General features: G+C 41.4%; 1 protein-coding gene across 2 annotated transcripts; it reads right to left on the bottom strand.

Moving 5' to 3' along the window:
• Positions 1–6,728: 6,728 nt before the first annotated feature.
• vsx2 (visual system homeobox 2) lies at positions 6,729–13,093 on the bottom strand. Of its 2 annotated transcripts, XM_085143286.1 has the most exons (6): positions 12,633–13,092; positions 11,834–12,555; positions 11,397–11,481; positions 10,786–10,909; positions 8,113–8,293; positions 6,729–7,737 (listed from the first exon to the last, which is right to left on the bottom strand). In XM_085143286.1, the coding sequence occupies exons 2-6, from the start codon at positions 12,249–12,251 to the stop codon at positions 7,358–7,360; spliced, it is 1,188 nt and encodes a 395-aa protein (XP_084999412.1). In that variant the 5' UTR covers positions 12,252–12,555; positions 12,633–13,092; the 3' UTR covers positions 6,729–7,357. The 2 variants fall into 2 exon arrangements, with proteins under 2 accessions (XP_084999412.1, XP_084999413.1); XM_085143287.1 differs by having other exon boundaries at positions 6,729–7,674; positions 11,834–13,093.
• Positions 13,094–15,484: the final 2,391 nt, after the last annotated feature.

Genomic DNA, 15,484 nt, shown 5'->3' with positions numbered 1-15,484 from the left:
TACAATCTTATGAAAAAACCCAGTGTAATATTTCATAATAAAACACGCACACATACATTTCCTCAAGTACTTTATTTCAGTAGAGTTTTGGGGTACTTCTACAGTACTTTATTTTTCCACTTTATACTGTTTCATGGGTCTGCTTCATTATTTTTCAGAGAGAAATATTGTACTTGTCACGCCACTACATTTTAATACTACACCGGCTGTTCTTTTAAGCTGTTGGTTTACGACCTTTCCTTCCTTTAAAATGAAGCAGCAAATGAGTATTTTTACTCATTTGCTGCACTGATTATTTCATTTCAGTGAATTTAAGGGATTTAAAGAGGTTACCATATTGAGTGTTTCATTTTGGTGTTTCCTGTATATAAAGGTACTTGTTTTCTGGGCTCTGAACTGCAATGTGTGGGAAACAGTGTTACACAACATAGATATTTTGGTGGCATAGCCCACCTTTACTTCAATTCAGTTCAATTCAGTTTTAAATAAATAGCACCCTATCACAACAACAGTCACCTCAAGGAGCTTTAAGGTAAAGATCCTACAATAATACAGAGGAAAGTCCAACAATCAGACTGTGAGCAAGCACTTGGCGACAGTAGGAAGGAAAAACTTCCTTTCAATAGGAAGAAACCTCCAGCAGAACCAGGCTCACCTAATCCTTCACACTGTAACCTACGGTCCTTGTAATTCAGATCCATGTAACTTAGTAGGAAAAATCTGTATTCCAAACAGGCACTTTTTAGTATGCATCAGGAAATAAAGACATCCCCACAACTCTTAGCACAACACTTGTCAGCATCCATTTCTGTAAACCCATCTGTCTTCTCTTCTCTCCCTCCCTTCAAACCCCACTTTCACATCAGCGTTAAGCTCATCTTTGAAGCATTTCACACATTCATGCTTATCTGCCCTCGCACCTTTGTCGCACAGCAACATGCCTCCCTCTCTGTGGCGCCGGCATTTGCCAGGATGCACACTGGATTGATAAGGGCCTCGCAGTCTCATCTTCTGGCTTCACTTATCACCCTTGAGCAACAAGGGAGCACGGTCTATGCATTCATGGTTCTCTTCATTGATAAGAACGGACTGGACACTTTTTCCCTTTTTTTTTGCCTCTTTGCTCAGAGCATTCCTCAAAACCGATGCCTGCCGAAGCTCTAAGATAAGACTCTAGAAGATGTGATGGTTTTTAATTGCAACCTGAGTGCCTGACACCTTACGGGTAGTGGTAATGTAATTTTCCTAGACAAGAAATATGAAGCAGCAAGTAATAAAAGCCAATAAGATCATTTTAACGTAAACAGAACAGAGTCTAACACAGTTTATGTCTGCCCAGATGACTGGAGCTGGCATTTGAAACTATCTACAGATGGCCTGCTGAAAATACCAAGCACCGAAGGCTGGAGGGCGGCTGCAGTGGATGACTGCTGGTGTCATGCCACACATCATAAATCTTTCTGGGACAAGCAGACAAGTCCAACTTCAAGAGATAACTGATATCCATTAGTAGAGTAGGCAGCAGTGACAAAGAGCAGTCTTTGTCTGTAGCGCTCAGATGAGACAGAGGACACACATCCAGAGACAAAGAACTCCCATCATGCTGCTTTAATCGGGCTATAAATCTGACACACAGCATTTAGAGAGATTTGAAATCCGGCAGTGTGTTTTATGCAAGGGAAATGTGTGTATAACATTTTTGAATGAGAAACATTGTGAAAAAATCATTCTCTCTTGCTTAATTTCACAATGTTGATGCTATAGGAAATGTCAACAGGTGAGCAGGTGAGGAAACATAATGAAATGTTCTTGTTTTTTACACTGGCTACTCATAAATCTGCTATACTGGGGAGAAAATAGAGGATTGTTCAATGCAGCAGACTTCAACAACAGATTAATCAAATGATTTGAGGGTTAAAGAAGCATAATTATTGCACAAAGAGACTAATATATCATGCAGACACTCAGAACACTGATTTCAGTGAAATTTAAATATTAAAGAGATAATAATTCTAATCCAGAGACTTGTAAGAGACAGCCAGCTGGGTCAGTGTGGCTTTCCAAAAAGAAAAAGAAAAAAGAACCTTGGAGATGAAATCAGTCCCCGGGCAGCACAGATCATTTAGCCACAGTATCAATTCCATCTCTATTAAGCCACAGCAGACAGCCTCATCACAGAGAGCACCAGAAGACTGACAAGAGATGACAAATATTGATCAAGATATCAGATCCTGTCTGCTCAGAAGCTTGTAATACGACCCTTTTTCTCTTCATCCTGACAGATATGAATCGATGATGAGATGGAAATGATTTTCTTGGATTTTGGTACATGGACAGGATTTTGTGAAATATGTAATTGAGAAGCTGTGTTTTAATTAAATTTACATGGACATACGTGAACTCAGGGCTTTTGATTTTAAATGCTCAAGATTGAAGCTCAAGACTGCCACCGTGTGGCCAGAATAATCGATTTCTTTATCAACCCAGAGCGTTTTACATTTTATGATATTGATAGATAGAGTGCAAATACTCTACCTATCTATGTTAACAGACTGTATATGCACACTGTTTTGTATTTATAAATGTTATGTTAGTGTATACTATGTGGGAAAATAAAATACCAGTGCATGAATACGTGCACAAATCATGGCACACATGCTTTTGCTAAGGTTATGGGCATATAACGATTATTTTATGAGATGTGGATTGATCGTTCAGATTAAAAAGGAAAAGAAAAAAGAGAGAAATGGAAATTTTGCAAGTTTGCAGACAACTCAGCCATGTGCTGATAATGAAATCTCCTGAGCAGATATTGAGTTTCCTTTTTCACCTGGAGCTTTATTATTCCCTATTAGTATTATTGTCTGTTTTAAATCTAGCTTGTGGCAAAACCTTCACGCACAAGAGAAAGGCATGTTATTCATCACATGAAGAATCACTTGAGGTGAGAGTTTTGACTTCTTTAGTTGTGCAGTGGCTTTATTTCTATGGTTTGGGTTTTTTTGTTAACTCCTGCTTGTGTGCTGACATTTGAACCACATACTTTGCGATTTCTAAACCCACCAGAGAACCTGTCATCATGTTCTCAAATAAAGATGTAATGAAAAGCCATCTGCTCAGCCAGATGCTCAGGTTTTTGATTGCACTGATAGGGTTGTGCAGCAGGGGGCAGAACAGCACCACATTTCATTCCACTGCGGTTTATCTATATCTCCGTTTGATTTCAAGTCTGCATGAAACTGGAGCCAAGAGGCTTCCAAAATGATCTGTATGCACTTAATCTCACTCATAAAGTCATATCGCTCAGAACCCCATCAAAAAGAAATTGAATGTTAATATTGCATTAGTCAGAAATCTTTCCATAAAGCTCCCCCAGATATCACTTTGCATGGATTGAGATGATCTTATCATGGTCTTCAACAAGCAGACTGCCCATCAAAAGGGATACTGTGAATTACCTCCTCATATCCAATGTAAACAACTTGATCTTCACCAAATCTGGTCTATAATAACCTTCTACTTCACTCTCAGAGGATTAAATAGCTTTGCACTTTAGAGGAATAATCCTAGCTCTGTATACAGTGGGGCAAAAAAGTATTTAGTCAGCCACCGATTGTGCAAGTTCCCCCACTTAAAATGATGACAGAGGTCAGTAATTTGCACCAGAGGTACACTTCAACTGTGAGAGACAGAATGTGAAAAAAAAATCCATGAATTCACATGGTAGGATTTGTAAAGAATTTATTCGTAAATCAGGGTGGAAAATAAGTATTTGGTCAATAACAAAAATACAACTCAATACTTTGTAACATAACCTTTGTTGGCAATAACAGAGGTCAAACGTTTACTATAGGTCTTTACCAGGTTTGCACACACAGTAGCTGGTATTTTGGCCCATTCCTCCATGCAGATCTTCTCAAGAGCAGTGATGTTTTGGGGCTGTCGCCGAGCAACACGGACTTTCAACTCCCGCCACAGATTTTCTATGGGGTTGAGGTCTGGAGACTGGCTAGGCCACTCCAGGACTTTCAAATGCTTCTTACGGAGCCACTCCTTTGTTGCCCGGGCGGTGTGTTTTGGATCATTGTCATGTTGGAAGACCCAGCCTCGTTTCATCTTCAAAGTTCTCACTGATTGAAGGAGGTTTTGGCTCAAAATCTCACGATACTTGGCCCCATTCATTCTGTCCTTAACACGGATCAGTCGTCCTGTCCCCTTGGCAGAAAAACAGCCCCATAGCATGATGTTTCCACCCCCATGCTTCACAGTAGGTATGGTGTTCTTGGGATGCAACTCAGTATTCTTCTTCCGCCAAACACGACGAGTTGAGTTTATACCAAAAAGTTCTACTTTGGTTTCATCTGACCACATGACATTCTCCCAATCCTCTGCTGTATCATCCATGTGCTCTCTGGCAAACTTCAGACGGGCCTAGACATGCACTGGCTTCAGCAGCGGAACACGTCTGGCACTGCGGGATTTGATTCCCTGCCGTTGTAGTGTGTTACTGATGGTGACCTTTGTTACTTTGGTCCCAGCTCTCTGCAGGTCATTCACCAGGTCCCCCCGTGTGGTTCTGGGATCTTTGCTCACCGTTCTCATGATCATTTTGACCGCACGGGATGAGATCTTGCGTGGAGCCCCAGATCGAGGGAGATTATCAGTGGTCTTGTATGTCTTCCATTTTCTGATGATTGCTCCCACAGTTGATTTTTTCACACCAAGCTGCTTGCCTATTGTAGATTCACTCTTCCCAGTCTGGTGCAGGTCTACAATTCTTTTCCTGGTGTCCTTCGAAAGCTCTTTGGTCTTGGCCATGGCGGAGTTTGGAGTCTGACTGGTTGAGGCTGTGGACAGGTGTCTTTTATACAGATGATGAGGTCAAACAGGTGCCATTCATACAGGTAACGAGTGGGGGACAGAAAAGCTTCTTACAGAAGACGTTACAGGTCTGTGAGAGCCAGGGATTTTCCTTGTTTGAGGTGACCAAATACTTATTTTCCACCCTGATTTACGAATAAATTCTTTACAAATCCTACCATGTGAATTCATGGATTTTTTTTTCACATTCTGTCTCTCACAGTTGAAGTGTACCTCTGGTGCAAATTACTGACCTCTGTCATCATTTTAAGTGGGGGAACTTGCACAATCGGTGGCTGACTAAATACTTTTTTGCCCCACTGTATGTCTTGGCCTCAATAACTGAAACGGGCTGAGGGTATGTGCAGTAGAGGCGTATGTATATTGCCATTCATTACGCTCACTCCATTTCAAATAGCTATCGGGCTCCTGGGGGGAATTCTTCTTTAAGGGTGGTGCAGTAAGGAGGATGCAGTTTAATGTGATGTTTATTTTCAGCTTTAAATTCTTCAGAATAGTAAGAAAGAGGAAGATTGAGAAGGAGAGAGAGAGATAGCAACTTGTAAGAGTTCAAGAGTTTAACTTCAGGGCGCTTTAGGAAAGACAGGAACCATCAATCGCCAATTAAGTACTGTTAATTGGTTGGCACATCTTATTGGCACCACAGAAGAAGTCATGAGACCACCAGCAGGGTTTATCCTCTGAGGATTGTGAATGTCAGTGCAACATTTGATTGCAGTTCATCCAACAGTTTGTTGAGACCAGCAGAAGGGTATAAAGCTAAAATAAGATATCATTTAGTGATACATAAACTGGAAACGTATGTCTAGGTTAGCAAATGATACAAAATAAGATTAGCTTGAAACCAGTAATGGTTCTTGTGAGCATGAAATGTATCTGCTGCGGTGTCCCTTAATGCTAAATCTATCAGGTCTGAAGATTATTCTTCTTATAGTTATTTTTATGCTCTGCCCTGAAAATATAGCGGGAACAAATTTTAGAAATGATGACATCTGAAATATCTTTCTAAGGCTTTAATATCAAGAATTAAACCTTCCTTAACATTGCTGCTCACAAATTAACTCATCAGTGGAGAAGAATCTGCTTAACATCAACATTTCCTGCTATCCTGGCACATCCCAGAGCATTTTTACCCATCGTTATTGATTGTATGTATACTTATCTCTGTCAACAAAGTAATTAACAACCTTTTCCCTATCGACTGACATCACGATTTCGAACTGAGAGCCATTCACTGCGGAGACATTCGGGGCCACGCTGAGCGCAGTCGTCCCTTGCCTTTTGAAATTGCTCTCTGTTTAATTGGAATGGAACTCGGTTGTTCAACTCATTAAGAAGCCCCATTAGAAAGTGTGTGAAATGCGATATGGATTATAGCTAATGCGGCCACGTAGATGTGTTGTAAAGCCGAATTCAAATGCCCTGATAGAAAGTTTTCTAAACAGCCGGGGGAGAAATAAAGATTACCAACAAATGAAGCTGTTAGACTTTGGCTAAGTATTCAGATAAGAGGATGAAAGAGCTTGAGTGTTGGACGCTAACAGCATCTATTGAAGTGATTTGAAATCAGGCTAAGGTCATCCTGCTTCACTCTCTTCTCCTGTCCCAAAAGCTCTGGTTCCCCTAGTTTAATCTGAAATTGAAGGCTCTCAACTGCGACGGATTATGGGTGGCTAACCCGAGCATGTAGCCAGGGGCGGTCTCCTAATGAGCCCAGCCAGCAGAGCAGCAAGTGACAGCAAGTAGCTACTCCAGCAAAGACGGGGTCTTCAATGTCATTCAATAGTTACAGCAACAGGGTGGTAATCGAATCATTTAAAGCAAAAGAACTGACACCAAAACCCACATTTAATAAACAGTGATTTCTATTTTATGCTTTGTATTTTGAGTGATACATATTTTGAAATGAAAACACAAACATTTTTAAGACTACATGAAAACATATTTCAAATTTGTGTCTTTAGTGGGAGCGATTAATATATCAATTATTTACAGCACGATATAGGACAACATTTACTTTCTTTCTCTTGAGAGAGTTCTGTCGGTGGGGCGGCTCTTATCTAAAACGTCAGCACTTAGTAACTGTACAAGCAAAGGTTAAAATGAAATGCAGACTTTGACACACTGACTGCTCGTTGCAAGTACTTCATGTTGCACTGGATGAAATTCTGCTCATCTGGCTGTCTCTATATAATTGCGGGATCTATATACAGGGATATTTCTCACTCTTGCTCTTTTCAACCTTTCTATATGATGATCAAGCAACAGCTGTATGTTTTGAAGTGAATCAGGGAGGGGGGGAAAGTGCATTTGCATCTTGTGTGCAGCAGCAAACCAGATGAGTTTTCTCCTTAAAGGAGTCCAGATGCAGGCCATCTGCAGGACAGCGAGTCATACCAGGTAAGTCCATGCTTAAAGCAGCCAGACCACTGCGTTCACTCGTGAAAACAAGAGTCCTCAGTGAATTCGACAGTCTCTATGGACTTTTTTGCTCCTCTGGTGAACTCAGGGGATCGCTGGCCTTCTCCTCGGCTTCCTGTCTCTCCGGTTTGCCCTCCAACTGTCTGTCATGAGAAACTGTTCCCAGCACTTTGGCACTGTGCTCCTGTGCTTTGGCCCTGAGCGCGGCAATGCTGTTCTCTCTCAGTTCCTCTTTAGAAATGACGGACTTGCCTTCTGACCTCTTCTCCTCCGCCTCGGCGTCTTCTGCCCTCTGAGAGCTCGGCTGCTGGGGTGCATCGCCCTTTCCTGACGGCGGGGGTGCTCCAGCCTCCACGGACTTTTTGTGCATCCCTGCAAAGAGTTGCGGGTATTCAGATTTAGAATAGCGTCTGTTGATTGGTAAGCCATCCTGGACTGAAAATAGCAAGCAAAAACAGTTGCGGTTTAGAAAATAATGTTTAAATGGACAGTGGCAATGCATGACCAGGGCACTGGATGAAAAATATTTTGCATGCTGATTTCAATTTAGGAAATATATTTGCTTTAGAAGGTCATGCTTAGGGGGGAAAGGGAACAAGACACGGGGTACTTGTGGAAAGTCAGAATAAACGCATTAATCTCAGCTTGTTAACTCAATGAAGTGCAACCTCTGATTATTTAAAATTATGATTACTCAGTCATCACTAACTGACTGAACTGTGCAGCTAAGATGTGCTTTACATCTACAAAAATGGATGAATTAGAAAAACAAAAGCGGAAAAATCAGTAAAAGTAAAACAAAAGCCTCACCAAGCAGCCAGGGGGCGCAGGACTCCATGATACCATCCTTTGCAGACTTGAGGATGGACTCTGGCAGAGGGATTGAATGCCTCACCATGGCTCCATACAGTCCATATTCAGCCATCACTGTGCTGCGACCCCAGCATTTCTCCCTCTTCCTCCACTTGGCCCTCCGGTTCTGAAACCACACCTGTAACACAGGAAGAAGTTCCCCAGTTTTTAGCTATATCGCTTAAGTCATCATCTTCATCAGATTTCAGGTTACTGCAGCAGAGGCCAAAATATGTGCAAGAGATTAAATTTGATTCATTCAAATAACCTTTTAATTTTGAATGAATAGTTTCTGGAAACAGCCGAGATGGACTTGAATAGTGTTGGGGCTTTTGATTACTGTTACAGAGGATATTGGGAATGAGTTTTCAGTAATTTGGGAACCACAAGAAGAGGAAATCAGAGGAGTTTCACCATGGCAGACTGTTTCACAATGGCAATCTTATTGAATCTGCTGCATTATGTGCAAGATGCAACAATTTGTATCCTAAACAGGTTTGGGCTTTTTTGATGGATCGTCTGCTAATCTTCTAAGCCACCGATGAGAGCAAATATTGAGGGTGGAAAAAATCGGTTTGAGTTGTGTTTATCCAGCCAAAACGTGCTGTTAGTCCAACAATAAACACTTAACGATGACAAAGAAATTCTAATTCAAACGTTTCCAGAAGGGATAATGAAACCCTCCTAAAATGTAACTAATTAATCCATTCCATCCATTTACTGTCATTTTAGGCTTTTCTAAAAGCACCCTTTTAGAAATTTTAAGCCTAGTCTTAGCTATTTTAAAGATGATCCATTTAGGAATCCAGTGGGATTCAAAGTGACTTGAGATAACAACTTAAGTCCTGTTTTGCTTGAGTCCATTGATTTCCCATAGCCTGCAGGCTCCAGGTGTAACAGATCTCTGCCTCCTGTCACTGCTTATCTCAAACTACCTGGTGGCATTATAGATGGTGTGACACAACAAGACACTTCACTTGGCTACAGCCAGCAAACTGCTTAAAGCCCGGAGTGTCTGTGTGTGCGCTGAGAGAAAGAGAGAGGCCAAATTGATTGTATAGCACAACACAGGATTGTTAAGCACTCAGCTTAGGCACCTCTGGCTCTGTGAGAGGAGGAAGGTGGGAGGGCAGAATTTTAAATCGAAAGCGATCAAATCGTTTTCAAGCTTTTTTATTTTATTTTTTTTCTTCTGGTAATTCTGATGGATAACCCTTATTTCATACAAGATACTTTTTTAAATGAGAAATTGCTTATGTGCCCCTTAAAAAGAAGCCAGTGTGTAAGCCGCGAGGAGGAGCGACCCAGGGGCACGCCGAGGCTGATTGAAAAATAAGTTAATTTCAGGCCCAATCGATGGTGGGCAGGCGGGCAAATATCACGGGAAATTAAACTACCGGGACTCGTGGGATCAGCGCTATTGACCCATGCTAATAAATTCAATGTAGTTATTTCATTTGAACTCCCTGCGTCTCTCTCCAAGCAGCAGCAGCCAGCCAGCCTCCCGAGCTCGTCTGATTTAACTAATTACACTCAATGAGAAAATTGGGTGTTAATTTTATTTAGGATGGGAGCAGGCCCCGGGGTTATTTATTTATTTCCTTTTATTATTTATTCCAGGCCCTACTGTTGCAGCCCGGTAATGAGAACGAGATTAAAAGGCACCCCGGCAGATGGATGGTCCAGGTCACACTGCAATCTTCTTCCGCCTTGATAGCTTGATTAGGTCGTTAGCGGCTCCTTCTCTGAGAACAAATTGTTTCACATCCAACTGCGCCTGATGAGAGATTATCTGTCCTGGCGAGGATGCTGGAGGAGAGCAGTCTTTGTTCAGACGGGAGGAGGAGGAAGAGGAGGAAGGGGAGGAGGAAGGGGGGGCCCATCGCTGATCGATTTGCTGGGGCTCACTTATTAGACCATCGTCCCTTTAACATCAGAGCAGCATCAGGGGCAGCTGGCGGCCTCCACTCAAATATTACAGCGGGTTATTAGCACTGATGGAAAGGTGAAGGATGAGCGAAGCGCATTCGCCCGAACAGGTGCATATTCATGAGGAGAGCGATTAGAATATTCACACAAATCATTACGGTAGATGAGTTCAGAACGAACCCGGTTTTAAAGAGACTGTTGCTTATTTTTTCAGAATGGCCCACAAAGCCCACACGCGCTGTTTAAAAATGTAAAATTAGATCGAATCCTTTGAATACAACGAAATGAATGTGAAACACTATGAGATACTTTCACTCTGCTGTTGCTTTGATTAGCCAGTTGTTTGTATGAGCAAAGCAACTGTATGAAAAAAATATATGTACAAATAAAACTATGCTTCAAATGAATGTTTTACGCAGTTTTTTCCTTTATATTTTAAATGAATAATGTGAAACGTCGCATTTTTATAGGCACAACTGGGCAAAAGTAGATTGAAATAACCGAACAACTTTATACTTCTTATAAAATAAAATAAAATAAAATAAAATAAAATAAAATAAAATAAAATAAAATAAAATAAAATAAAATTCTTTGAACAGAAAAAAAAAGAATTTGGAAAAGCTCCATGGTCTTTTTTTCTAATTCAATAAATATTAATAAATTTTTATAATTTATTATTATAATTATCAGGGGTTTTTATACCTGTATCCTGTCTTCAGGTAGCTCTGTTTTCATGGCCAGCATCTCTCGGGCATAAACATCCGGGTAGTGCGCTTCATTAAATGCCTTTTCTAGCTCCTCCAGCTGATACGAGGTGAATATGGTCCTGTGGAAACGGGTTAAATACAGGCGAGAAATATATATGAATGTGCTTTGAAAACAAAAAACACACGCACACGCAAAAACCCGATTTTTTACTTTCTGACAAACTAATGAATACATGTGCATGTTTTAACACACACAGTTTGCACTGGAGAAAAGCTAAAAAGGCGTTCAGCTTTAAGTGCCTGTTTTAATAACTTAAATAAAAACTAATCATAACATTGCCCTGTTTTTCAGATTTTTTTTTTTCAATTTGCCTAGATGGCAATAATTTGAGAAAATAAAAGCTCACGTGCAGTAAATCCTTATGTGCACAGTTGTGAGTGTTAAAGAAAGAGTAAGACCAAAAATTACAAATTAAAAAATTAAGAATAACAGCCACTGTGCATTTTATTTATTTATTTTTTTAGTTGAACAAAGGGATGTTGTATTAACATGAAATTTAACATTTTCGTCATTTTCCCCCCTGAAATCCAGAAATCAGCACTAACCGGTGGCGTCTTTTCTTCCTTTTCTTGCTCTGACTTACTGACGACTTGGAGAGTTTTCGTTCATTAGAAGACAAATCTTCAGAGTCTGAGAAGAAGACGTAATGTTAAATGACATATGCAAAGCCGTTTTTAAAAGATCAGAGCAAATGTTTGCAACGACACAGCACAGGTTTAAATAAACCTGTCACGGCCTAAAACATTCCAGTTCAAACACGATACTAATACTACTACTAATACTACTATTAATACTACTACTACTACTACTACTACTACTACTATTCATAATAATAATAATAATAATAATAATGATGATGATGATGACGATGAAATGGAATCTGTCTTAATCCACAGTAACACGGTGAGTGGAAATGCGATAATAATATAACTGCTGTAATAATTTCACGGCTATGAATCATTAGAAAGTGACTGCAGATCACCTGAGCTGGCAGACTGGCTGGTGTCCAGCGGGCCCACGGACCTGCTGTGGGGCTGCAGGTGAACATCTTGCCCGTCAGACAGCACAGTCTCCAAAAACGCTGGCTGGCTGTAAAACGATGGAATCCCACCAGGGCCGATTAATCCCATCCCGACACCCAAGCCGGCGGGGCCCAGCATGGACCTGGCGGCGATAAGGTGCGCCCCGGCCGGCAGCGAGGCCAGTGGGCTCCTCGGGGCTGCGGATGGCTCCTTATTCAGACCCAGTATCTCTTGGATGCCGAAGCCGGTGCACCTGGGCGGTGGATTGGTCGCGCCGCTCTTCGGCTGGTGGCTGTTACTCCCTCCATTAACACCCAGAGAGGTTTTCTCCGATAGATTTAAACTTTCCGACAACACGGAGCCCTGTTTCCCCGTCATAGTGTCTCCGATGTTCCTTGAAAGGCCTGTTTCTTATCACGGCGTCTAACAGGACGGTCCCCAGTGCATGATCCTCTGCGTAACACACAAGAGCCCTTTAGAAAATGGTCCTTTTATCCAACAGGTCCATCCCAACAAGAGGCAGAACCAGCAGCCAATCAGCTGCAAGGATTCGGGATTCCTGTGGATCATGGATGCATTATACGCCCTCCCGAATGGATATCTGTGTTTTCCTGAGGACTGTGTGGATAAATGAAGACGAGATCCGAGGTAAAGAGGAACAAGCGATCTTTAAGTTTGCAATCTGTTGGAAGAAATACGAACAATGAGCGATGGAACAGATAAAGAACATCAAAACTGCAGCGCTAGAACCGGACTTACTGAGAACAAAAAAACAAAAAACACTCGCAGTCTGCCTTCCCTTACAAGTCCAAATATATGAAACAGTCTATTTCACACCGTTGAAATTCTGCATGTTTGGCAATCTGATGGAATAAGTCTGTGATGTCTTTCCTCACACACACACACACACACACACACACACACACACACACACACACACACACACACACACACACACACTCAAAGCCAGTTCTCTCTGCCTAACCACTGGCTCATAGGAGTGGATAATTGATCTCCAGATGCTGTGGGAAACTCATCACACGCAAATCAAAGGCCCTCCCAAAAACGACAGCTGGACGACATGGACACAGTCTGCGCTGCACGGTCCTGCACAGCGTTAATCCCACAGCAGCAGCAGACTACACCGATTATAAACCACAGGGGGATTTTTCTTGGAGGATGTGGGAAATTAAACAGAATATGAGCAACGAACACACAAAATAATACAAAACTAACAAGAAACTCCCACAGCATGTTTTTTTCTGTTTTTATTATTATTATTATTATTATTATAATTATTATTATTATTATTATTATTATTATTATTATTATTATTAATAATAATAATAATAATAATAATAATAATAATAATAATAATAATAAAAAAAGAATTATTTTATTCATTTTATTGCAATAACACAACAAAAGAAAAAATATTTATCTGCGTTACGGTTTTAATTACCTTTATCTTTATTATTATTATTAAAGATGCGGACCAAAATGTTAAAAATAAAAAATCTTATAAGGATAATTTAACAGTTTAAAAAAAAAAAAAAAAAATTTATGATACATTTATTTGGAAAGCACAGAGGACATGGATTTGCCCGCTGTGTGCAGAGATGATGCAAATGGTTTTCATTTACTTTCTTTACTGAGGTAAACGTGCCAGTATTATGCAAAAAAGCAATCTGTGTGGTAAAATCAGCATCGTCACAGGTATATCATTCTAATTCAAATCTGTGGGAATGAGTCATGTAGGTGGTGAAAGCGTGGGTCTCCGTTATGGAAAGAAGAGTCTGGTGGAGCTCAGCGCCTCAGCTGAGACAAGACTTTAAAATCTGACTATTAAGAAGGAGAAAAAAAATATTTATTGCTTGCAGTAATCAGTGGTTGGCCAGTTGAAACTAATTAGGCCCTATTTGGTGGAAATTCTATTAATGATGAAGTCAATGTTATTAGGATATGCTAATGGAACATCAGCCCGCTGGGATTGCGTCATTTATTAACAAGGAAGAGTGTGAGTCACAGGGACATGGCAACTACAGGGAACTTAGTTCCCTCCCTCTCACGCAATCATCACTCCTGTTGCAATCTATACGTTTTTTTTCTTCTCTTCTCATGATTTTGTCGGTAGTAGAATGGTTTCTCCTTTGTGTTTACTTTTATTAGTCCATCTCCTCTGAAAACTGGTCCGTGCGGATTTACATGCAGAAGAGGGGATGACTAATAAGGCTCGAGATTAAGGGAAGATGTAGTTCAGTCATTCGTGTAGATTAGGTTGCCCATCAAAGACCTGCAGGATCTAACGCATGTAGATTAAAAAGAAAACAGCTGTTGGATTTGTTGGCTGTTGGTACTGTTGGTTTTTTTTAGTTTGTTTATTTACCCCCCCCTCCCCCCCCCCTCCGAGAACGCACATACACACACCCTAGATCATTTCTTTTCTTCCCCCCGCTCTTCTTGCTTCCGTGCTGCGCGTCCTCAAACATTTGGAAATGAAAGCAGCTTTCAGACAGGAGTGGCCTGCAGAAGGTGAGGCTCTGCTAAAACAGCTGTGAGATTTAAAATGTTAAAAATAAAAAGGCGAATGCAGCGTATTTACGGGAAGGTCACATAAACACTCTAGTGAATGGATAAGTCACATGGACTGCCCGTGGCTTTCTTTTGAGGTGTCCAATCTGACTGTTGTCAGACTGTTCAAAAAACAAAACAGCAACGTCTTATGCAAGAGGTGTGGGTGCTCAATCAGTTTGAATCCTCGGTGTTGAAACAAGGTGCAGGCAACTTGATGACAGCGCACATGTAGCGCACATGTAGTCAGGGGGGGGGGGGGGGGGGGGGACTACTAAAGCTCAGCCAAAAGCCTCTGCTTTCCCAAAGCACTTCCAGGGCGTGATGTTATGCGATGCCCTCCTCCCCTCTCCTCCTCCCCCGGTATACTGAAAGAGTTTGCAAGCCCCGCAGCTTTCTCATGGCTCCTCCACAATGGCATGTTTGGTAGCTGCCCGTCGGCATTGCTTAATTAGGCGAGGAGTTGATTAATTTGCACTAATTGACAGCTAATTTAAGGACTCGGGGCACATCGGATTGACGTTTGTCGGGGCACAGAGGCTACGTGAGGTCAGGGCAACGCACTGCGGATGGATGGAGTGTTTCTCTTTTTTTTTTCTCCCTCCATATGGATGACCAGCTCTGCGGGGACTGACCCGTTTCTCGAAGAGACTGCTTGGCTGGACTGAGGCTATACGGGTGACAGGAAGCCACCAGTGCGTACACCATATTGAGGATGTCAGCTCGTTTAACACGTCAGCGCTCAGCAGACTGATCAATGTTCGCCAGTCAGCATCAACAGGTGTCTACATTCAGCCAGTCACACAGACGGCAGGGCCACTTCAAATGGGCACTACAGTTGTTGCACTGAATGCATAAATGCGGGAAATGCAGACACACTGACTTTAAAATAATGCACTTTTTTTATAATGTGTATAGAAGTTCTGCAACAGTCTACGATTAGAATCACAACATCGTCAAATGCACTCTGTAGAGCATAAATAAAAGAATGCATAATCCAAGCTTCTGCACTTTAATGTGAATAGAATTTGCATGATTTC

The sequence above is a fragment of the Neolamprologus multifasciatus genome, chromosome 19, assembly GCF_963576455.1.
Source record: "Neolamprologus multifasciatus chromosome 19, fNeoMul1.2, whole genome shotgun sequence".
NCBI lineage: Eukaryota > Metazoa > Chordata > Actinopteri > Cichliformes > Cichlidae > Neolamprologus > Neolamprologus multifasciatus.
This window is presented reverse-complemented; position numbering and strand designations above follow the sequence as displayed.

Excerpts from the sequence above, each read along its gene's own strand:
- vsx2 (XM_085143286.1), bottom strand. The coding sequence starts at position 12,251 with ATGACGGGGAAACAGGGCTCCGTGTTGTCGGAAAGTTTAAATCTATCG. Across the intron at positions 11,482-11,833 it reads CAGCCAGTCTGCCAGCTCAG|ACTCTGAAGATTTGTCTTCT; the intron begins GTGATCTGCAGT and ends TCTTCTTCTCAG. Across the intron at positions 8,294-10,785 it reads TACCTGAAGACAGGATACAG|GTGTGGTTTCAGAACCGGAG; the intron begins GTATAAAAACCC and ends CCTGTGTTACAG.